The following is a 24,392-nucleotide window of genomic DNA, read 5'->3' as shown; positions in this document are numbered from 1 at the left end:
AACCGGAAGTTATGGGTTCTTGAGGCAAATGGGTTCCTTGTGTTGTTGTTGTAAGCTACTGTCATTACCGTCTGTCCTGCATCTCTGTCTCTCTTTCTGTCTCATTGTGTCATGCGGATTACTGTTAATTTATTATGTTGATCTGTTCTGTGCGACATCTATTGCACGTCTGTCGGTCCTGGAAGAGGGATCCGTCCTCAGTTGCTCTTCCTGAGGTTTCTACCATTTTTTCTACCAGGAGTTTTTCCTTATCCGCTGCGAGGGTCATAAGGACAGAGGGATGTCGTATGCTGTAAAACCTTGTGAGGCAAATTGTGATTTGTGATATTGGGCTTTATAAATAGAATTGATTGAAAATTGAAAATTGAGTGTCATCACGCCCATCGCAGCTTTACAGCTGTGTTGTTAAGAAATGCGACTGTGGTATAGTTCATTTATTGCCTAATGTTAGCTTTTTACTTCTGGTGATTGCATTTACACTTCAAAAATCATAAAGGTGCTTGCTGAACAAAACGTGTAAGTATCATAAACATTTATTTGCCACAGAGCTTATTTTTGCCAACAATCCAAAATCCAGTGGAAAGATTCCATAGGCTAACGTTATCCCTGAAGCTTTCTATAATGTCAGTGTCCTATCAGATAAATTTGGCAGCTACAGGCATGGTTTAGGTGTGTGTGACGACAGAGAGACAACTCTTTGTTTAAAACAACAATGGCGGCTCCTAAAGAGGTTAGTGGAGATGATGCAAAAGCACCAGTTATATCACAACTGGAGAGCATTTCTTTACTGAAAGAGGAGCAAAGAACAGCACTAAAGGTTTGTTTTCTTTATTTTTTCTTTTCTTTTTTCCCCCTACTGGCTTCAGCAAGAGTTTGATTTACTCTGCTGGTAGATTCATTAATCAGATGAATTGAAGCTAGCCTGTAGATGGTGATAGACACATGGTTAATCCAATCACCTGCCAAGCAGGTGCCCCAAAAAAAGTTTCATACAATGGCATCTCAGATAGTTCTGTGTAACATACCGTGTGGTGTGTCAGTTTAGCAGTGGGGTCCCCTTCATCAACTGGATACCTGCATCCAGACTGACTTCAATCAAACCACACCTACCTCCTTTTATTAACTGCCTACTCCTAGCTGAGCAGATAAGCAGAAAAATCTTTCAAATCTGGAAAGAAGCACCCAAATTTGACTGTGTGTACCTCTTGGGTCATTCTTTTGAAAAATCCCATTAGCCACATAAATTTCAAAATGGCTGCCATTTTTAAAGATGGCCACCATTTCAACCAACTTTTATGACAGAACTTCATTTTCTGGGCCAATTTCAATGATTCTGGTGTCAAATTAAAGGTTTTTAACTATGGAAAATTCAAATTTATACATCAGAAATCCTTTTTATATCTCTTTATGCCATTTTCTCAAAATATGCATAAACACAATATGATCCTTTGTGTTATGATTTGGTTTAAAGCCTGGACCCAAAAGCACGACTCAGGAAACAGGTACACAGTGAATAACAAGTCTTTAATGTTCAAATGTGCAGAATGGTGCAAGGGGGAGGGGTGGAGCGTGGTCCCAGGATCCCGACGTGTTCCGTGAAGGCACCGGTGAGGAGGAGAGTGAGAGTGTCCGTGGTGTGGCATCCGCCACGTGGTAATGGCGGCGGTGCTGCGGCACGGCGCAGTAGGTTCTTCTCGAGCATACTCACTCCGAGGGGAAACACAGGAGAGCTGACGGCGGCAGGAAGGTCCACAAGCAGGCAGAGAAGTAGCACACACGAGATCACGAGGCAAGCACAGCAATCTGAGTTGAGGCGGAAGAAACACAGAGGCATTAGCTACACAAGCTAACAAAGCACGAGGGCAAAACCACAGAGGAGACAGGATACAAACTATCGCGCAGACTGATGAAACGATCTGGCGACAAGTAGGGAGGAATCCAGGGGCTTTATGGAGAGGTTGATTACTGGAGTGGATTCACCTGGCACTGCCTGTGGAAGGAAGCCACGCCCACATGCACACACACAGAACAGACAGGGGGAGAAACACAGGAGGAGTAATACAGACAGGGAATGACACACACACACATGAGGGAGAGGGAGGGGCTGCCATGATGAGGATCATGACACTTTGCTTACTACTGTACATATCATTTGTACAGCATAGCATAAAACATACAAAATGTAAAATGCAATTATGTGTAACCTGAACATTTTAGAATCAATGTACATTTTTCACATCAAATTCACCTGTAACGTCAATAACCTTAACATTCTAGACTCAACAGTTGTGTTAGAGTATATAATCAACTAAACTATGCTCTAACTAACCTGTGAAACAGAGCCTAATCTTCCCATCTGCAGCTACACAGTGCTGTGCAACCAAGACCAAAGCGGTAGCATTTGCACCTTCCACGACATTCAAATTTGCAACTACACTTGGTCAGTTCTTGGCAACTTTCTGCAATAGGGGGAGATCAGTCCACAAGAGCTGCCACAGATCACCTTTCTTGGTCCATCCCCAGTCAGCAGGACTTTGTGCTTCTGGTTGACAAACTATTGACTGACCCCATATGCATCCTGCCTGGTAGGCAGCACGCTTTACATGCTGGAGTAGAGCAGTTCGAGTAGGAGGGATGGCTTAGGGTTAGGGTTATAAACTAATTTAAAAACAGTGTGTGGGTCAACTTACCCACTGGCTCATCTTGAGCCTCCTGTCTCCCCTATGCCATGTGTAGCAGCCCAGAGATCAGTAAGCATAACATTTTCTTTCAATGGCTGAAATATGGTAGAAGGAAGCTTCTTGGCCTCTCCAATACAATAAATCTGGCCTCTCTGTGGTCAAAAATGTATGATTAGATATCAAGATTATACTTATTGGACAATTTTACATAAAGTTGCCCCCAAAATAGCATTTCTGGGATTGAATTGGCGGCCATCTTGGAAAAAATGGTGGCCATCTTGATTTTTGTGTGGCTAATGGGTTTTATCAAAAGAACAGCCCCCAACGAGTATTTGTACCAATTTTGGTGCTTCTTTCTGCTTGTGAAAGATTTTACTGAAAAAATGCAATTAGCTGCTTAGCGACCCTCATTTATAATTCATTGATCTCTTAGCCATCCTTTAAACAATACCTGGCTTTATTTTGACAGTTACATTGGTATCACATTGCTTTCCTTTCCACCAGTGTTTCCAGATTGTAACTTGTATATTTCTACATAAAATGTTTTATCAAATAAACTACACCACAAATCTGGGGTCAGGCAGTGGGTTACACCCTGCCTTTCCGAAATCCCATCTTTTCGAAAATAGACCTTTAAAATTGTAGCCGTGGGTATATGCTCATTATATCACAGTTAAGAAACAATCAGATTGACTGATTTCACCTTTCCGTTTTATAAATGCATTTAATATATTTACTCCGACCAGAAGCCAAATTATGACTAGTCTGTCTGACCAGAGGGGGTCGACCAACACGTATCCCCGGGGTTGTGCGAGTGCGGCCGGGAGTGGGGATTTCAGCACCATGGACAGCGCGTGTAAAAAGACTTGACAAGCGTCTCCCTTTAAATGTGTTTGCTGCTAGATAATATATTATATATATATATATATATAGATAATAAATGAAGACAGTGACATATTTTCAGTAAAAAACAATGAGTTGAACGTTCATTTCAAGCTTTTGTAGTACAACAAATTCCAGAATTGTGCGAGTGCAGCCGGAGAGTGTGCGGCAATGTTTGATGCAGGAAACTCGATATGGACTTGAAAATCAGTTTCAGAGTGGGGGTGGTTCGGAACGGCAGTGTTTCGGAACGACGGCGTTTCGGAATGGAGGGCTGTACCCCAGGTAGTGTAAAAAAAAAACTGTACACCCTGCACAGGTAGGTTAATAGGGGCCATTTTTACCCTGGAGCCTCCTGGGAGGTTGCAGTCCTGACAGTGTCAGACAAACCCTCCTACAGAGATTTGGCCTGCAGAGGGCTTAACTCTAGTGGACTGACTGCATGTCCTCCACAAATGACATGTCCACAGAATTCCTGCCCTCAGCATCACACACAAGCTAAAGTTAATGATGCATACAGGTGCTCCTCGTCAACTCAACAAAAAAACAAACAAACTCTACAGTCAGAAATGTTTGATTTATTTTGAAAGTTCAGAGGAAATTGCAATCAAACAATAAACTCAGGCAATTCCCCCTATATCCAAATATGTGTTTTTCTTCAATTTGATGAGAACCTGTTATCTACTTCTAGCAGGTTTATGGTGAATATCTTGTCCACTCCTCTGTTACTTTATTTGTAAACGATTCCAACAAACCACATGTAGTGATGAGGTTAATGCTTTCATTATTCACATCTTGCATTTGTATCTCTTTCATCCATTTGTAATGTGTTTAGCAGTGATCTATGATGGAAACATCAGGATATGTTCTTTTCATTCATGATCATGATCAGCATTTCAGCATTAAAGCCTTTGGAAACACAGCTTGATAGTAGTAAAAATGCATATATTATATCAAAGTCGAGTGTCTCATTAATCATCCACAAAAGTCTGAGTGAAAATAACCATTCATAACTATTAGAAAACCTGGTTTAAAAACAGCTCATTTTGCTGTTTAGACCACTTGCCAGGACACAGTGGGTGTGGCAGATAATGCTCTGATTGACAGATCCCTCGTTTTGATTGACATCTCCCTGGCTCAGCAATGGCTGCCACAAATTTAATCCAGCTGTACATGTTTGAGCCCTCTGATGATTCAGAGGACGAAGCAGAAGCCCTGCCAGCTGAAAATGATTCCTTTCAGGTGGTCACTGAATGGTAAGTTTCAAAATGTTTTGTGATTCATATTAATGTTACTTCGTAGAATAATTAGCATAACTTTTACATGCAATGTTAGCTGAGATGAATGACAATGGGAGGCTAGCGCTTTGCCTTTCTTCATTGAGATACGTTTTCATTGAAAACATAAATCTGCTCCATTTTTCTGATAATAGCCGTTTTCATTCAAACACATCCAGTCTTAATAGATTAAATATGTCTTTATTCTGACACACACGCCGACCCTCAAAGCGGGAGAGACCGGTGCCGGCCGGCCGTCTCTCTGGCGTTGTGTAGAAGTATTTGCCCGCCTCGAATAATGTTCCCCTCCAGCTAAAATTGTGTTGTTTACCGCAGCATCACCTCCGCGACTGGGGATATGTTTATGCGTAGCAAAGCTAACTGCTTGGGGTTGGGGGTGAGGAAGGGTGCACATTACGTCCCCTCCCCGCGAGCCAACACCGGCACCGGCCCCGGGGGGCAAGCCCGGCCGCTCATAAGCCGCCTCTTCCTGCAGCTCCATGAGCTGCAAAGGCTTGGATTGTCCGGGCTCTGGAGCCAGTCAACCTGATTCGAGTGCTGCCGGGAGCCCGCTGGAGGCAGAGCCTCCGCTGGGTCACAGCCGAACGGTTCAGCCAGTTTACGATCTGTGTTTTCTAAACATCAGACTAGAAAGCTGTTTCTCAGACTCCACTAAACAATAAAAATAATTTTAAGTAACACTGCTGTCCTGAGCTCTATAAAATCTGTCATCTGACGTTTTCATTCGGCTAAATAAAAGTTTTAGTTTAGATAATCAAGATATTTTTCTGTCATGCCACCTTGATTATTCCAGTGAGCTTTCAGTTTTGCCGCAGTCAGTTTTGTGCATGGACGTTTATTCATACATTCAGCGTGTACTGTGTAGCCTACCGTAAAATGCTGATGTGCCCGGCCAAGTCTGGCTCAGACTCAAAGAGGCAGATTTAGCTGGAGCAGAAAGGTTTTGTTGCACTGCCACTGGGGGGTGGGATGAGACAACTGACGGATGATTTATGATTGGTTTGGAATTTATTGCGTAATAAATCTCAGAGATAACCACAGCCAAATCAAACCCAATTTCAAGAATGTTCAAAAACTTAAAAGACAGATATTACGAATTTGGAAGGAAACTGATTTCTAATTGTTTTTACATGTTTAATATTATGTACATAAGACCCTAAATTACATAGTTAGAAGGCTATTGTGGATTTGGGTTTCCAGAGGCTTTAACAATTATGCATGCATATTACGAGTTAATCTTTACTGTCCTCTAGGGTGTTCTAACAGCAGAGAAAAAGTGTCCTCTAGGTTGTTCTTTCAGTGGAATACTGTACTTTACAGTACAGAAAATCTAACAAATTGTCCTCCACTGTGACCTTACAGTTGAGAAAATACGATAATGTGTCCCCTACAGTGAAGAAAACAAGATAAAATGCCCCCTAGTAGTGTTCTTTCATTGGAAAAAAGGTGATAAAGTGTCCTCTAGTGCAGTGGTTCCCAACTGGTGGATCACAGTCCAAAATTGGGTCGCAGGTCCCTTCTGAATGGGCCGCAAGTGACTTACAAACATGTCAAGTTTGTCAAAAACATTCTTTATTTTTAAGTAAAGTGAATTTCTGGCAAAGAGTTGAAAACATGAGAAACATGATAAAGTGTTCTCCAGGGTTTTCATTTCAGTGAGGAAAACATGGGAATGTGTCCTCTGGGGCAGGTCTATTCAATTACAAATTCATTTGGGCTGGATTTTAAAACCAGAAAATGTCGATGGGCCATGAGTGATTACAATGCAGATAGAGTCAGAAATAGATAGACAGATAGACCCTGAAATAGATCAGAGGATTGGTCGCGCTGCAACAACTTTTTCTAGGTTAAACCAGAGAGTCTGGACCAACAGTAAACTGTCAGTCCACACCAAGATGGCTGTCTACAGTGCATGCATCCTCAGCATTCTGCTGTATGGGAGTGAGTCTTGGATTACATACTCAAGGCAAGAAAGAACATTAACATTAACATCGATGAAACTGTGCTGCAGCGGAAAGGAGAGCACGGCGGAAAGCACCCAAATAAGCCTCAGCCGGCAACAGTGTATTCAAGTGTAATCACTGCCAGAGAGTCTGCCATTCGAGAGTGGGACTTATTAGCTATACGATGCACTGCTCCCTTAGCACCACCTGATCCAATTCAAGTGCGCATGTGCCATGCTCACTCGAGACTGAAGGCCGCTACTACCACTACTACCACTACTAGAGTCATACTGGCTGTCGCTGTCGGATGTCGCCTGGGTCAACAAGTGTCAGTTGCTAGCAAACCAGGGCAATCTCATTGCAAATGGGTTACTGGAACAACACATACATGGACAAGGGTGGAAAATACGGAATTGATGGAATGCTACTATACCAGCAATGCCAGAGAGAGGTAATATATGCAGAGAATGTGGGACCTGTGGATACTTTGAAACCCACAATCAAGACTAACTAAGCAACATCTGGTAGCACAATGTTCAAACATCCGTAACCGTCAACTACGATCACAACTAGAGATCAGTGAAATACTACAACGTCCCTCAACCCAGTAGGTGAACATTCGGGGATAGAGCCTTCAGTGTGGCAGCCCCAACCCTCTGGAACTCTCTCCCCATGGAGATTCGCCAGGCGCCAACACTGGATATTTTTAAATCTGCACTGAAAAGACACCTAATCACCCTGGCTTTTGGTTGCTAGATTGTTATTTTTGTTGTTGTAAAGTGTCCTTGGATCTCTTGAAAGGCACTGTATAAGTCTATGTTCTTATTATTATTACAACAGTGCTACGGCAAGGGGGAGCCAGGACAACCGGTCACAATGCGAGATTGCGTACCAAGTCCCAGTAGTTAAAAACAGCCTCAATGAAAGAGGACCTGACCTGAGAAGGAAGATCATGAAGAATCCCTAAGCTGAGTTGCCTTCAGATGATCTGCTAGAAAATGTGAATGTTCCCCTAAATACAAGCTGATTCACAGAACAGCTACAGTAATCCTTGAATACAAGATGGACATGGTACATAAGAACCAGTACCCTCCATGGAAGAGACTGTTAGAGGCCAAGATAAAGGCAACACAGAGAGAAGTTAGCCAACTAACAAAGCTACACAGAAGTAACATGGTGAATAAAGGGGCACCAAGGAAATACAACAAGCTCTCCATTCCTGAGGCACTCGAAACTGCCAAACAAAGACTAACTGCTCTGGCCACCCGGTTAAAGAGATACACCAAAGAAGTAGAAGCCAGGAGAATAAACAGGTTGTTCTCCTCTGAACCGGCCAAGGTGTTCTCTCAGTGGCAGGGAAATAACAGCAGGTCAGACCCACTAAGAGCTGAGTTGGAAACATACTGGAAGGGCATATGGGAAAGAGCAGCATCACACAATACATGTGCCCGATGGCTAGTGGACCTAAGAGCTGACCACAGCAACCTCCCTGAACAAGAACCAGTAACCATCTCAATGGCAGACATCCAGGAAAGAGTGTCAAAGATGGAGAGCTGGACAGCACCAAGCCCTGATATGATCCATATATACTGGTTGAAGGAGGGATGGGACCCACCCAGAATGAGATTGATTGACACAGGGCAGGACAGTCGGGATCATGAAAAACCCCCAGAAGGGAACCATCCCATCCGAGAACAGACCGATAACCTGTCTTTCCACAGCATGGAAGTTCCTATCAGGCATCATAGCGGCTAAGATAACTAGGCATATGGGCCAATACATGAGCAAGGCACAAAAAGGAATTGGCAGTAACACCAGAGGAGCCAAGCACCAGCTACTGATCGACAGAGCAATTGCCCGAGACTGCAGGAGCAGGAAGATCAACCTGTGCACCGCCTGGACTGACTACAAGAAAGCCTACGACTCAATGCCACACACATGGATACTGGAATGTCTGGAACTATACAAGATCAACAGCCATCATAAAGAACTATATGGTAATGTGGAAGACCACTCGAGAGGCAAACTCAAAGTCGACTGCCCAAGTCAACATCAAATGCGGCATATACCAAGGGGATGCACTGTCACCACTGCTGTTCTGCATACCTGAATCCCCTCAGTCAGATCATCAAGAAGACTGGCTATGATACCAATTCTGAAGTGGAGTAACAATCAGCCACCTGCTCTACATGGATGACATCAAGCTGTATGGCAAGAATGAGCGAGAGATTGACTCACTGATCCACACCACCAGGATCTACAGCAAGGACAAAGGGATGTCATTCAGATTAGACAAGTGTGGCCGGATGGTATCAAAGAGAGGCAAGATGATAAGAACTGAAGGAGCTGACCTACCAGAGGGCAACATAGGAGATATCCAGGACAGCTACAAGTACCTTGGGACTACACAGGCTAATGGAAATCATGGGGAGGCCACAAGGAAGTCAACCACAACCAAATACCTCCAGAGAGTAAGGCAAGTCCTGAGAAGTCAGCTGAATGGTCAGAACCATCAACATGTATGCGCTGCCAGTCATCAGATACTCAGCTGGGATCATAAGCTGGCCAAAGGAGGGGATAGAAGCCACAGATATCAAGACAAGAAAGCTCCTCACCATGCATGGAGGGTTCCACCCCAAGTCCACCACCCTGAGGCTATACACTAAGCAGAAGGACTAGTGAGCATCAGAGCCACTATCCAGGATGAAACACCCAAAATCCAGGATTACATCAAGAAAATGGCCCCAAAGGACGAGCTGCTAAGTGAGTGTCTCAGACAACAGAAACCGGAGGAAGGCAAAGGAGTGGAGGAGCAAACAACATGTGGGGACAAGCCCCTACATGGTGCATACCACCGTTAGACAGAGGAAGTGGCTGATATCAAGAAAGACCTACCAGTGGCTGGAGCATGCTGGACTGACAGACAGCACAAAGGCACTAATCATCGCAGCACAAGAACAGGCCCTAAGCAATAAGGCCATAGAAAACAGGGTCTACCACAGCAGACCCAAGTTGGAGGATGCAAAGATGCCCCTGAGACAGTCCAGCACATAGTGGCAGGGTGTAAGATGCAGTCAGGATCAGCGCACATGGAGAGGCAGAACCAAGTGGCTGGGATAGTGTACAGGAACATCTGTACCCAGTATGGATTCAAAGAACCCAAATCTCGATGGGACACACCACCGAAGGTGGTTGAGAACAACAGGGCTAAGATCCTGTGGGACTTCAGCTTCCAGACTGACAAACAACTGCTGGCTAACCAACCAGACATAGTGATGGTTGACAAACACCAGAAGAGGGCAGTGTTGGTAGATGTGGAGATACCAGCTGACAGCAACATCAAAAAGAAGGAACATGAAAAGGTGGAGAAGTATCAAGGCTTGAAAGAACAGCTGGAACAGATGTGGAAAGTCAAAGCTGATGTGGTCCCCGTGGTAGTAGGAGTTCTCGGGGCAGTGACCCCCAGACTGGGAGAGTGGCTCTGGCAGATTCCAGGAATAACATCTGACGCCTTAGTCCAGAAGTGTAAGAACAGCTAAGATACTGCGCAGAACCCTCAAACTCCCAGGCCTCTGGTAGAGGACCTGAGCCAGAGGAAGACACAGATACCACCCTGTGAGGGTGAGAGAGTGATATATATATATATATATATACATGGCCCTCCTCTGCACGGCTCCTCAGCTTAACCACTGTACTTCAGTGTAGTACGGCAGGCCATGGGTAATGTGTTTAACATAGTTCAGACCTCCGGCTCGGATGAAATTAACAGTTCGGACAACCACTTCCATGATGTGATTCATTCTTAAAGACTTGCAACCCAACACTCCAACTAGAGTTATAAATGTCATTTGCTGTGATGGTGTCTGTTATTGGCACCAACTCAAGGAACTCTGTGACAGTCAAACTCTCATCAACACCACGAATGAATATGGCCAGGTGAGCAACATCAGTAATGTCCATGCTCTCGTCAATTGCAACTGAGAATGCAACAAATGACTGTCCTTAATTTGACTGTCCAAATCTCCAGCAAGATCCGAATTCTTTCCTGCCACTGAGTTTCTTGTCAGAGTGATGTTGGTAAAAGCCTGGCGCTTGTCGGGGCACATGATTTCTGCCGCTTTCAGCATGAATGTCTTCACAAATTCAGGGTACGGCTTTGATGCTGATGCTATTTCGTTAGCAATGAGCTAGCTAGCTTTTACAGCTGCATCACATCTCTCGGCTACGACTTAAAATAGACTACAGTTTCCTAAAACCTGGCAGCAGTTCATTTATCTTCTCTGTTCTCAGTTGTCCTTGCAAGTTCTTGTTTTTTTCACTATGATTAGTCTGATAGTGTTGTTGAATAGTATATCCCATTTACCTCTGAATAAATAATATACAAACTGGTCCATTTTTCCTGGAAAGTCCAACACTCAGCGCTTGACTGTGTTGTCACGTGACTCACAGATCCACAACAGATATTCAGCTTAGGGCTTACTACTTTTATGAGGACAGCGTGACCCCTAGTGGATAAATAAAGGAATAGCAGTGCATTTTATTGAAAAAAGAAAGAATTTATGACGTCAATAAGTTTTTACACTTTTCAAAGTCATCCTAAGGGCCGGAGCGGACCTTTCGGCAGGCCAGTTCTGGCCCATGGGTCGTATGTTTGACACCCTTGCTCTAGGGTATCCTTTCAGTGGAGACAACATGAAGTGTCTTCCAGAGTGTTTTTAAGCGGAGAAAATGCAGAATACATGATAGTGTCCTCTAGGGTGTCCTTTCAGTGGAGAAAATATGATAGTGTCCTTTAGGGTGTTCTCACAGCAGAGAAAACATGATAAAGTGTCCTCTGGGATGCACTTACAGTGGAGAAAATGTAATAAATTGTCCTCTAGGTTTTTCATTTCAGTGGAGAAAATATTAAGTGTTCTCAAGGGTGTCCTTACAATGGAGAACATATGATAAAGGTTCCTGTAGGGTGTTCTTTCAGTGGAGAAAATGTAATAAATTGTCCTCTAGAGTGTTCTTACTGTGGAAAAAACAAGGTAAAATGTCCTCTAGGATGTCCTTACTGTGGAGGAAACATGATCAAGTGACCTTTGGGGTGCCAGTCAAACACTTAGCAACCTAAACGTTTTTGCAAAGCTCTGATGTCACAGACACAATATTGAGGTTCAAGTGGCTTGGTACTGTAGGTGCATTTTTTGGATGAAGCCTGTTTCCCCCTACTTCCAGTATAGTGAGTAAGACAGACGACCTTTAGTCATTCATTTTGTTGCACTGTGATCATGCTGCACAAACAGGTCTTGATAAGGATAGTATAGATTCACATTTTTCAAGTCCATCTTTAAGAAGTACCTTTATATCTGTATGTATACACTGAAACAGCTTTTGGTCACTATAATACTTCCCTTTATCCATACAGCATTTAAGAGGTCTGTTTACAAAGCAATTTTTAGTGCCGGTGCACAAAATTTACAGTCCTCGTTTTATGCAAGAATAAATTTAAAATATATCTGAAGAAAACATGAGGCTTCAGCACTCAAGACAGTCAAGTCAAGTTTAACAAGTGAGTATCGTCTCAGTTTAAACTTTCCTTTTTTTTGTTTCCTCAGATTGAGTTTTCCTACAGAGAAGGAACAGTAACACAAACAGGAATTCATACGAAAGGCTGTAACTTTGGAAGATGCCCACCTGATTCAGCTAAATCACAACACTGACACCTCAAGGTAGCTTTTTGTAAATTTCAAAATGTATTTTTACACAGAAAGAGGACTGTAGATTTTGTCCCTGTCATTTACATTGGAAGCTCATTCAAGAGGAATTTCTTCCTGGCAAATATGGTAAGGAGTAACTGCGAAAAATATTAACCTATCCTTTCACTGATGCTGATCAGAGGACACTAAGGGACCCAAGGGTGTTTCAGGGGGAGCAGCATTCTTAAATATATTGAGGTAAGGATCATGCAGAGCATCCTAAATCAAAAACATGCTGTAAAAGTGGATCCTACATATATGCAGCATCCAGTGAGGAACACTATCAGACTGATGAGTGCTGTACTTAAAATTAAAATTTGCACAAACAGGCTAAATACTGCCACCACTATGCCTATAAAACCCATATTCATAGAAGAAAGGAAATGACTGACTGGCCTGTTTTTTGAAGGTGTCTGCTTTTGTTCCTCATATTTGTCAACAAATTAACCAAGTTACAGCTACAGAATATAATTCAGGAACCCAGACATCCAAACATGGTTGAACATTTATTATTTATTCATTCAGCATCATCAAAAATAATAATAACCAAAGAAGAAATAGAACAATAGGACTAAGGAGAAGGGCAGTGAGCGAGTCAGACAGAAAGTATGTTCTCCCTAATCCCTGCAGTGGTGCAGTCATCACGCTGTCCCCCCTTGTGACAGTTTTATTATCAGAGCTGGAATGCAACACAAGAGTAATTTCCCCTAATGATCTCAGCCGCCTTCCACACTTCAGGACAAGTGAGTGTGCCTGACATGAGTGGACAGGAGGAAGGATAGGGAGAGAGGAAGGTAGTATAGGGGAGAAAGATAATGAATATAGGAAGGAAAGAACCAAAGATGACAAAAGCAGTTATGTATCAGACTGTAGTGAAGCAGATACCGCTCATCCATCATATAAAACATCAGTACTAATGAGATTATACTAAATTAAACTATAGTAAATAAGTTAAACCAGCATGTGTAAAATATTTTTCTCAGGAACCATTCTTCGAGGATTTTTGCTGTCACATATGATGTTGCTTGAAAGTGAGAACATTGCGGTGTTTGTTGGTTAAAGGGATACTTAGCTGATTTTTCAACCAGATTTGTATCTTATTATTGTGGGTATAAGTGTAAATGAAGCGTAGTAATCTTCCCTCCATCTTGTTGGTGCCCAGCCAGCCAAATCAGCTAACCGACATTTTTGGTGTCATCCGGGAGTTTTGCTGGCCCTCCTCAATTGCCTTCGCTTGCATTTTAGTCCCACCCACAGGAGAGGGGTGGAGGACGTGAGGAAGAGACATGAGGAGAGAGGAGTCAAGGGAACAGGCACTTAACAAAATGAGACATCCTTGCTTTGGAGCGCTCATTTTAAAGCAATGTCAATTAAATATGATGAATGGCAAAATTGCATCAGCTGTCCATTGTTACGCCTTGGCACTGGTGATATCCATGGCTGGATGCATCATTTTTTTGGGTTGTCCATCTGTCCGTCCGTCCTATCCTTGTGAACATGATATCTCAAGAATGCCCTATGGGAATTTCTTCAAATTTGGCACAAAGGTTGACTTGGACTCAAGGATGAACTGACTAGATTTAGGTGGTCAATGATCAAGATCAATGTGACCTTGCATCTGCTGCATTTTCCAACTTGTGATATCTCAAGAACACCTAATGGGAATTTGTTCAAATTTGGCACAAAGGTTGACTTGGACTCAAGGATGAACTGACTAGATTTAGGTGGTCAATGATCAAGGTCAGTGTGACCTTGCATCTGTCTCATTCTATTGTACTGACCAGCACTTTTTCTTGATCGCTCCTTTGAAAGACTGCACTTTACCAGACACTGTGTGTCTTACTGTTACTCTGTGCGCTTTACTGGTCACTGTGCCCAGAACTCATATCATATTTATTATTTTTTAGATATTTTTAGATTTTGGGCTGGGCATTTTACTTGTATTGTTTCCATGTTATGTACGGTCTTACCATGTTTTTATGTGCTTTTTGTGCCTCTATGCCGCTGCAACCTAATTTGCCCTTTGGGACATTAATAATAAAACTGAACTGAACTGAACATGATAAATCAAGAGCTGCTTAAGGGAATTTCTTTAAATTTGACACTGAAGAATAAACTGATTAATTCAATTCAATAAAGCAAAACCATGACACACGATCCAGGCATAGCTGCAATTCGAGGTAACCTGCGAGACGGTGGAGCACAAAGGCTCAGGTGAAAAAGCCAAGTTAGTGACATGCAGTAAAGCTGAGTTAGCAATATGCAGTAATAGGACATGAATTTTAGCAAGTGAAGAAGAGCCAACTTTTCAGAGACTGAGGAGAGAGAGAGGAGAGAAGGTGCTCAGTGTATTATAGGAGGTGTATCATAGGGCGCCTTTCAGCAGACTAGGTCTATGTCAGCCTAACTAAGGGCTGGTCCAAATCAAATAGGGAAGTCTTAAGTCTACTCTTAAATGTGGAGACAGTGTCTGCCTCCCACACTGAAACAGGAAGATGATTCCACAGAAGAGGAGCTTGATAGCTGAAGGCTTTGCCTCCTGTTCTACTTTTGGAGATGTGATGGAAAATTCTGTTATTTGGTATTGCTATGATGTATGATGTGTGGTGCTCATTTAACCCCTACTGTGACAGCAGTGAGAGACACCAAGGTCACGAGCCAGGGAGGCTCAGACACCAAGATTATGAGCCAGGGAGGACAACAAGTGTCCTTGTTAGTCTGAAGAGATGTTGTGTTTTAGGAATGTCAAGGCGCCACATATTTTGACTGTTGATGTGCATGTGTTATGGGAACTATAAAGATAGCAGGGCGAGATGACTTGCTAGGCATTCACTGACTGACTGCGGTTGTATGTTTGAATGTCTCCATTCATGAATGCTTATTAAAACTAAAAGAACTAAAAGAAAGACAGCCGACGTGTGAAGACTTTTTCTTTAAACTGTTCATTAAATAAATGTTTTGCCACCACAAAATTGGCAACCACGAAGGGACCTCATCTGTGAGCGGATTCTGGAATTCTGGACTGAAGGTGTGAAGACTGTGCGCACAGCAAGAGCCAAGGCTCTTACCACCTCAAACTTCCCCACAAAGGAAGGTTGAGAGGAGGGCGTGACGTCTGGAAAACCGGGATTCCCTTCACCGTTGGGGTCCAACGAACTTGGTGGCTGTCAACACCTCGCTGTCTTTTCTGGTGAGTTTTGAGGACTGCGCAGAAAAAGTCTTTGCCACCTATTGTGATAGGTTAGCAGACGTGCCAGGTACTGTTTCTGGGAAGCTGAGTGCAGGAAAAGTGGTGAGCTCGGTTTATGTCTGGGACCTAAAGTAGTGTAGGTTAGGAACCTAACCTGATTATTTCAGCCATTGAAGGCAGAAGAAAAGGTGGTGAGAAGCTGTCTGGGTTAGAGGAGAAGTAGAGACACTTGCTATCAAAGTGGAACAGATGTGCGTTTTTTCTTTATTTCCTTTTTGCAAGTCATGCATGCTTTCGGGTAAAGGAAAAAAATTCCTTTAAAGTGATAAGTTTGTGCATTTTTTGAGACTGATTTTTGCTTCCACAAATTTGAAAACTAAGAGTTTGATTACAATGGGATCCGGACAGAGCACAACCTCAAAGGGGAAAATTGAGTCTGATTATGGCGCTCCAAACATGAGATTTATGGAGATTAATTATGGAAAGGAGAGCATGGCTCAGTTAGATGTGTGGGTCCACAAGTGCTGTTTTCCGAGAACAGGCAGCCTGAGTGTCAAACAGCTGGAGGCTTTAGAGGTGAGGTTGACAGACTTAGAAAGACAGGGGATTAGAAGTTTGGAGGTAAGGTCAAGTTCCGGGCAGATTGGTCAGCTTTTAGTAGTTGAATGAGGGAAGCCAAGCATAAGCAGGGCCCCAAAGGTTTCCCGGTGCAGTGTTCGAAGCTGGATTTGGACCTCGACTCGGCTCCACCTGTACGGCCTCCACCATATGTTGAACACCACAAACCAGAGGGAGCAGCTGGCCTCTCTGAATCAGCGCTGCTTACAGAGACATTGTTCTTCGGCTGATGACCAGATTGAAAACAGAGTTCCCTGTTTGTTTAGACTGGGGAAAAGTGGTGGCGGTTAAGCAGGATGCAGGTGAGACTGTCTCTGCTTGTCTGTACAATGACAAGCAGAGACAGTAGTAGTATGATGGACTGACCAAACTTGAGGAAAGTCAAAAGGAGGACACAAAGACAATGACCGTTGTTTAAGTGCGGCAGAAAGGGACACTGGGCAAGAAACTGCCGTTAAGGGGGAAACAACAAGAAAAAAGATGGGGCAGATGAGTCAGATTGACTATGTGGTGAGAGCACGAGGACGGACGAATCTGGTGACCACACTGGCCTGGAAAATGCTTCAGACGCGTGAGAACACTGACACTAACACAAATACAGAAACACACAACATGCACATCATGACTGATGCAGAGTATGAGCTTGTTTCTGACGCGATTCTGCACCTTGAATCTAAACAGAGAGAGAGTGAGGCTGATTTCTCAGCAGAGGCATACGAACAGATGCCTCAATACACACTGTCAGTTAAAGGTGTTGAACTCTCTTTCTTGGTGGATTCCGGGTCCACAGAATCAGTCGGAAGACGTTGTGATTTTGATCCGAAGGCTAAACCTGAGTGGGAGATATCAGAAAACAGTTGGGGTTGCAGGAGTAGCGATTATTGAAAAATACACTGCTCAGCTGAATTGTTTTGATTCTGAGATGGGGATTCTTTCAAACACTCATTCTTGTATTCTGACAAATGTCCTATCAATCTGATGGGATGAGATCTCATGTGTAGATTGGGAATTGTTTTGATTTGTACACCTGATGGCATTCGGGTGAGGAGAGTGAATGAAATGAAGGAAAGTTTTGCTTTTTTCCAACATGAGGGACAGTTTGTGTGCGAGTGGAAGACAGATCTCTCTCTCTCCCTCTGTTTTGCTGCAGCTCTCAGACACACACACACATGCTGACATCACACGCCTGCATTGCTCGGCACACATGGTTCCTATGTCACACACTGACCGTGATTATGAGGACATCTGGTGTAGTACAGGACAGGAAAAGGACAGGTTACAGCTAGATTGGTTGTATTGGAATGATGTTAATTGTGCTGTCTCGGTGAAACTTCCTGATTGATTGCATGAGTTGATTTTGTCACAAAACTGATTCACACACCACACACACAGACCTGGGTCTGTGGGTGCGGGAGCTGAACGCCACTCCATGCTGGAAGTCTATAACTGATCCTCATATTGATTTTAATGAGGAAATGAGGGTGTACAGAAAGAAACTAAATTGTGCCATTGAGACTTCCCATTCAGTCGTGTTTGCAGACAAGACTGGTTTTGATACTGACATGTGCATGGTTAAATCCGTTGCAGACATCCCAGAGCTACAGCAGGTTCCCGCTTATCTCTGGGCCAAAAGTAAACATGATGTGCCCTGTGAGGCAAATTGTGTTTTGTGATATTGGGCTTTACAAATAAAATTGATTGATTGATTGATGTTGGTCTGATAAAAAACTGTGAGCCTGTGATAATAACACCTAAATCAGACTACAGACCCTGTCGTAATCAGTATCCTCTCAGATGTGAAGCAGTTGAAGGCATTAAACCAGTGTTTGATGCTCTGTTGAAAGCGGGAGTGATTGTTGCATGTGCAAACTCTCCTGTGAGAAGGCCCATATTTCCTGTGCGTAAAATAGAATATAATGCGTATAATACAACCTGCAGGGTGGAGATTTGTGCAAGACCTGCAAGCTGTAAATGCTGCTGTGCAGGCCAGGGTGCCTACAGTCCCAAATCCACACACACCATCCTCATACAATTCTGTCTCAAGTTCCAGCTGATAGCAAATGGTTTTCAGTTGTTAAACGGTCAAATGTTTTTTTCAGTGTTCCAGTACACCCAGATAGTCAATTCTGGTTTGCATTTTGATTTGAAATTCTGCTTTGAGAGAAAGTTTGGAAACTCTTTTACTGCCTAAAGGAAGTGCTTTGTTGCAGTATGTTGATGACATTTTGGTTGCGAGTGAAACCAGAGAAGGCTGTGTTAAAGACCATAGCCTTGCTGACTCATTTGGCTGAACAGGGCCATAAAGCCAGCATGTCAAAGCTACAATTTGTTGCAAAAGAGGTCACATTCCTGGGTCAAGTGATTTCATCCTAATTATGCTGAAACTGAGGCACCAGGCCTGAAAGCATCTGATTGTGTCATTTGGACTCCTGATGCAGAGAAATCTTTTGTTGACTTGAAACTTTCTTTGCAAACACCTCCTACTGTTGGACTGCCTGACTGTACACGACCATTTACCCAGACTGTTGACGAAAAGGGTGGGTACATGACTTCTGAACTGTTACAAGAACACAGGGGTAAATAGCGACCTGTAGCTTATTTTTCATCTAAACTTTATAGTGTGTAGTGTTGCTGCAGTTGACACACATGACTGTGTGTCTGTGATAAATTCTGCTTGCTCTCCCAGGCCAGATTTGAGAGACACACCGATTGATAACGCTGATTTTGAGTTCTTTGTTGATGGATCAGCTTCAAGAGACCCAAGCATTGGTACAAATGTTGCAGGTTTTGCTGTCACAACACTGCAGGAGACAGTAATCGCACGTCCTTTGTCATCCTCACATTCAGCTAAAGCGGCTGAATTGGTGGCTCTGACAGAGGCATGTAAACTGGCAGAGGGCAAATCTGTAAATATTTACACAGACAGCAGATATGCTTGGGGTGTGGTTCATGATTTTGGACAAATCTGGAAGGATAGGGATTTCTTAACTTCAGCGGGGAAATCTATTGCTCATCATGTGCTGCCATTGTCTTTAGCCTTGCATGCTACCTCACTAACCCCTGCTTCTACTCCTACAGTCGTGGCTACGGCTGAGATAACAGACCTGCAGATAAGGGCCTCTCCGGCGGAGAAGGCCGTTTGGAAAAAAGCAGGATGTACTGTGGTTACATAGCTGCCTTTTTCATTTCTTTGCTAAATTGACACATGGTTTGGACCACGTGTCATACTGGTTTACAAGAGAGTTTTCCAGTTATGCCACAGAGTTTTGCAAAAGATGTGTGATCTGTGCTACTATACTTTATAGTATACCTTTTATACTAATACTTTTCCAGCTCTTCCCACAGAGACATTGTATGTAGGTCCGCCTCCTGAGCTCTTTGTCCTGATGTCCATTGTCCATTGTCCCCGTCATCATGGAGGCTGTCTCTGAGGACCGAACACTTCTTTGAGCCCAGGGTGAGACCGTTGGTGTGAAAGGTCTCCCTGTCCTTGCCGATAAGGACGTCAATTTCTTGAGACGTGATATTGTTGAAAGTACCACTGGCATGTGCTGCCCAAACATATTTGGCGTCCGTATATCCAACAATGGCGCTATCCTGACAGCTGCCAGCGACCATCAGGTTTTCCACGTAGCTTTGCCAAGACATATTCAAGAAATTGGTGCTATATAAAAATCCCTACAGCTTCGGGTTGCCGAGCAGGAGACAGCCAAATGTGGAGAAAAACCTACAGGCGAATTTAGAGTCTCCAATCTAACCCGCACTTCAAAGTTCACCAACATAAAGGCTGGGGCAGTAAAGAAAGCCAGGGCAGTGAACGTGTGAAAGTGTGTGAGGAGACTAAGATGTCATGGACAAAAGTTCTTCCTATTGTATTGATGCACATGAGGGCTAGAAGGAGGAGTAGAAATGGATTCAGTCCATTTGAGATCTTATTTGGCAGACCTCTCAATACTGGGATTGGGCCTGTTAAAAGGCAGTTGCCAGACACTGGTCACTGCGAGGATGAAATGTTACGATATTGTGCAACCTTGTCCTCTGTTTTGTCTGAAATCCACCAACAGGTGAAAGCTGCCCTGCCCAAACCAGTGGAAGGGAAGCTGCATGATCTCAATGCAGGCAACTACGTTGTGGTGAGAGATCTGAGACAAAAGAACTCGAAAGCTCGCAGGTAGAACGGTCCGTTCCAGGTGCTTTTGGTGACGGAGACAGCAGTCAGTAGTGATGGGTATGGATCGCTCAGACATCACGTCTGGGTGTGTGGCAGACATGTTTATCAGGCACTTCAGCCCGAATGGTGTGGCAAGTGCTACTTGGCTAAGTTGCTGCCTGCTGTGAAAATTGTTCCTGATTTGACTAACTTTCCCACAGACTATGATCACTACTACCCATCGCACAGAGCAAGACGAGCTGTGGTAAGGGTGCCCCCTGTGGAGAAGGGTTTTGGGGGTTTCCTGCCAAGGTGGGGAACAATAAACAATGCACACAAGATTGATACTGTAGCTGCGGACTTGGAAAATCTCACAGACAAAGCGGCTATAGGATTTAGCTCACTCACACCAGCAGTACAGGGCCTCAGAAATGTGGCTCTGCAGAACAGGACGGCAGTGGATTTAGTCCTGGCCAGTCAAGGGGGGGGCTTGTCACATTGTGGGTACTGATTGCTGTACATACATACCTGACATCACTGATAACATGACACATGTGGTTGCTCATCTTAATGACCTGTTACATCTGGAGAAGAGCCGTGATACCGAATTTGGAGCAGGTATGGACCTTGAAGTGTCAAAAATCGGTGCCTGGAAGTGGGCCTGTAGGCTCCCGACCTTGAACCTCTTGTCTCTTGTCAGTTGTTCTCAGATGTCGATTTGGTACCTTAGGCTCAGCTGGCAAATACTTAAAGAAACACTGGAAACAGGCAAAGTCCGATGCAATCAAGTTTAATGTGTCAACAGGCTTTAACACATACAACTTAGCGAGTCAGACTCCGGAGTGTGACTGAAAACCTGCTCTCAGAACCCTGGCTTATATGCTGGTGGAGATTCAAATGAGTCTCCACCTCTTTTTGCTAATCTTTCCCTCTTAAGTCCAATTCTATTGGTGGAAAACCTTTCTTTGTGTCCAATTCTGATTGGGCCCATTTCTAATGGTGTAATGCAGCCTGGAATTTCCCAAGTTTTCTTCCCTTAGGTCTGGTCTCGCTTTCACTCTATTTTTAAAAACATGTGTATTTTGGGGACTTTCTATACAGTCCTCAGTGCTCTCGGTCTTATGCAAGGTGAACCTTTAGAGTGCAATCTGTGAATGTGTGTATGTATTACAGCATTTGAGTATGTGTTTCATCGTTAAACAAGACACAGTGTGTTCTTTCAGTAGATGCATACAACATGGTTACATAGTCTGGTGCTATGGTGCTATGAGTACTTTGACACATACATCAATGTTTTATCATATTTAAATGTAGATCAAAGAACTTTATAATGCCTTATACATAAAAAACATGATTATATAAGTTTCTTAATCAATTTATACATCTTAACCTTACTGTTTGATTTGTTGGCACAAACTTTTACACTACAACCTGCGGTCCTGGTTTTCTTTGAGTGGATGGAAAGTGTCATTAATGTCGTAGTGATCCTGCTGGTGCTATGCATTGTTATGTGTTGTGTCGTTCCCTGTGCGAGATCTTTGATTACATTAATGGTATCATCTGCTGTAGGTCGCTACATGCAGATGGATCTGTGGACTTACAATTCGCAGGAGTCACTCATTTAAGTTCTTCTTCTGATTCACATTTATGTGTTTTAGTTTAGAAATGTTTTGATTATTAATGTTAATTCATTAGTAGCTTGATTAGCAAATCACATTTTTACATTACACTACTTACACTTAGCATTAGTTTAGTAGACACCATATTTACTCAATTTATTCTTTTGATTTTCACTTTCATTTTTTTATTTTTCATTTTTATTTCTCATTTTATTCATCTTCACTTACTTTTATATAAACTTTCGCATGACAGTCAGTATTCCCTTTATTGATTGTGTATTCTCATTAAAGATAACATTTTTCATTTATGCTTATCTTGCTTTAGCTTAGAGTTTAATTTAAGGGATTTTTTTGTCCTCATCATATAGAGGTTTTTTCCCTTATTAGGTAGTGTAGTTAGACGGACAAGTCTTTTACCCTCTCCTTCGCCATATAGGGAGGGGGATGTTTGGCTTGCCTGTGCTTGTGGCGTGTGACTTCTGCCTGGGCTTGGGCCAGGGCGTGAAAAGTAGAGCGCAGTGTTCTGGTGGGATAATATGGCACTACAAACTCTCTAAGAAAAACTTTACTAGTGTGCGGAGCATACAACAGAGGAGCAGTAACTCTAGTTTTGTTTTAGCCCACTGCTGCATTTATGTTTTCTGTCCACTGAATATATTTACTTTTAATTCAATTCGCAGTACTGCATGATGTGAAAAGAATGAACAAATAAGATACATTTTTCAAAATTTCACACACATGCACACACTTGCACAGTGGGAGGATGAAAAAACATAAATAGGCCTATCTGTTGCCATTTTCATTTGACCAAAACAGAAGAAGTTTAACTTTAAATAAACTTAATTTATTTAAAACTAGCCTTCATCAGTTTACTTAACTGTATTTTGTTACCATATTATCACTTATTAATGAGACTGAGTTCATACTTGCAGTGATCACTACAGAAACTAGTGTGTGTCCCTATTAGGAGAGATACTGTGCACCTTTATACACGAGGAGCAGTATAATTTCATTGATTATTTCCAAAGTTCAAAGTTCAGTGTGGCTGCACCTGGCTTTTAAAGGGTGTTCTCCTACTGTTCTACTTTGGAGTTGGATTGGACAATGTGAAGGGGACAAAACTGAAGGAAGCTGAAAATGAAGACTGATCTTGTGAAAGATGAAGATGAAGAGACTCATCAGGCTGCAGTGGGATTGCTGGGAATTGAAACTAGAGAAGAGATTATGAAATAAATGGGTGAGATACTGTGAGGGAGGCGAGGGTGGCTCAACATGGCATACCAGTGACCCAACTTAACCTCTAAAGTTCATTCTGTTAGATCTGACTGATTGACCACCAGCCATTTGGTCACTTCTGTGTGTAATTAGAACACATGGAATTGATATTGCTGGCATCAGATTTCTTCTTTTACAGCAGCAGCTTGTTTACAGTTATTTGTCGTCACTGCTAACAGATTGTGTGCAGTTAGCCTACATGGGGTATACAAGGGTTTCCTCTACTCTTATCTTGATAATCTAGTATATTGATAGAGACTTGATTTTCCCCTCTACACACATTTACCCAGCCATTATGCAGAACAGGTCATTGTTAAATTAGCCTACACGTTAAAGGTGACACTTTAATACTGGCTGGATTAAACAGAGGTAAATGGCAGTATGGGATTCAATCAGCCCTGCTGCATCACAAGAGCCTCTTGTAAATATCATCATCTCTCATCCTGATGTTTGACCGTTTAGGGTCAGTTACAGCAGTTGGAATGTAGAGTGCCATGAATGCATCTTTCTGATATGCTCACTGCTGTTGAGGAGATGAATCCTTTGGTTAAAACTCATTTGAATTTAAAGTGACAGCAGTGCCAGTCCGTGGCATAGGCAGTATAGGCAAATGCTTAGGCCGCAGTCATCCATAAAGGGGGGCACAAGTGGGGAAAGAAAAAAAATCAAAATGTTTATCTTTTACTATTATTTACTAATACTATTACTTCTATTATTTTGAAATACTACTTAAGGCCACAACAACATAACTAAATCGCAAAGCCTACCAAGTAACAGAGAGCCCTTTTTTTTCTGGGTTCCTGCCGCCCCCTTGGCCCCCCTCCCCAGCTCGTTACACTTTACCTGCTCTCTGGGGGAGATGGGCAAGTTATCTGACGTCACATAAAGCCTGAAACATGCTGTATCGTTATCATGTCAAAAGTTCTCTGGTGCCCACTCAACTACCAATACACTACTGAGAGGAGTGTATGTGGAGAGAAAGAACATGTTGAAAT

At 43.0% G+C, this 24,392-nt stretch overlaps 2 protein-coding genes across 2 annotated transcripts in view; one reads left to right on the top strand and one right to left on the bottom strand.

The window, feature by feature from the left end:
- Positions 1-1,529: 1,529 nt before the first annotated feature.
- The window catches only part of clcn6 (chloride channel 6), a 178,324-nt gene continuing 155,461 nt past the window's right edge, over positions 1,530-24,392 (bottom strand). Inside the window, exon 23 of the mRNA XM_033629850.2 lies at positions 1,530-1,803. Coding sequence (XP_033485741.1) covers positions 1,783-1,803 — 21 coding nt within the window. The 3' untranslated portion in view covers positions 1,530-1,782. The remainder of the gene's footprint in view (positions 1,804-24,392) is intronic.
- Positions 5,341-8,914, top strand: LOC144464171 (uncharacterized). The gene is made up of 3 exons (XM_078170313.1): positions 5,341-5,448; positions 7,828-8,406; positions 8,486-8,914. The coding sequence occupies exons 1-3, from the start codon at positions 5,341-5,343 to the stop codon at positions 8,912-8,914; spliced, it is 1,116 nt and encodes a 371-aa protein (XP_078026439.1).

Source organism: Epinephelus lanceolatus, chromosome 8, assembly GCF_041903045.1.
Source record: "Epinephelus lanceolatus isolate andai-2023 chromosome 8, ASM4190304v1, whole genome shotgun sequence".
NCBI classification, from domain to species: Eukaryota; Metazoa; Chordata; class Actinopteri; order Perciformes; family Serranidae; genus Epinephelus; species Epinephelus lanceolatus.
This window is presented reverse-complemented; position numbering and strand designations above follow the sequence as displayed.

Bases quoted from the DNA above. Each gene is read 5' to 3' on its own strand.
- LOC144464171 (XM_078170313.1), top strand. From the start codon at position 5,341: ATGAGCTGCAAAGGCTTGGATTGTCCGGGCTCTGGAGCCAGTCAACCT. The intron at 5,449-7,827 runs GTTCAGCCAGTT...CCTAAATACAAG, and splicing joins CGCTGGGTCACAGCCGAACG to CTGATTCACAGAACAGCTAC. The intron at 8,407-8,485 runs GGATGGGACCCA...CAGAAGGGAACC, and splicing joins ATATATACTGGTTGAAGGAG to ATCCCATCCGAGAACAGACC.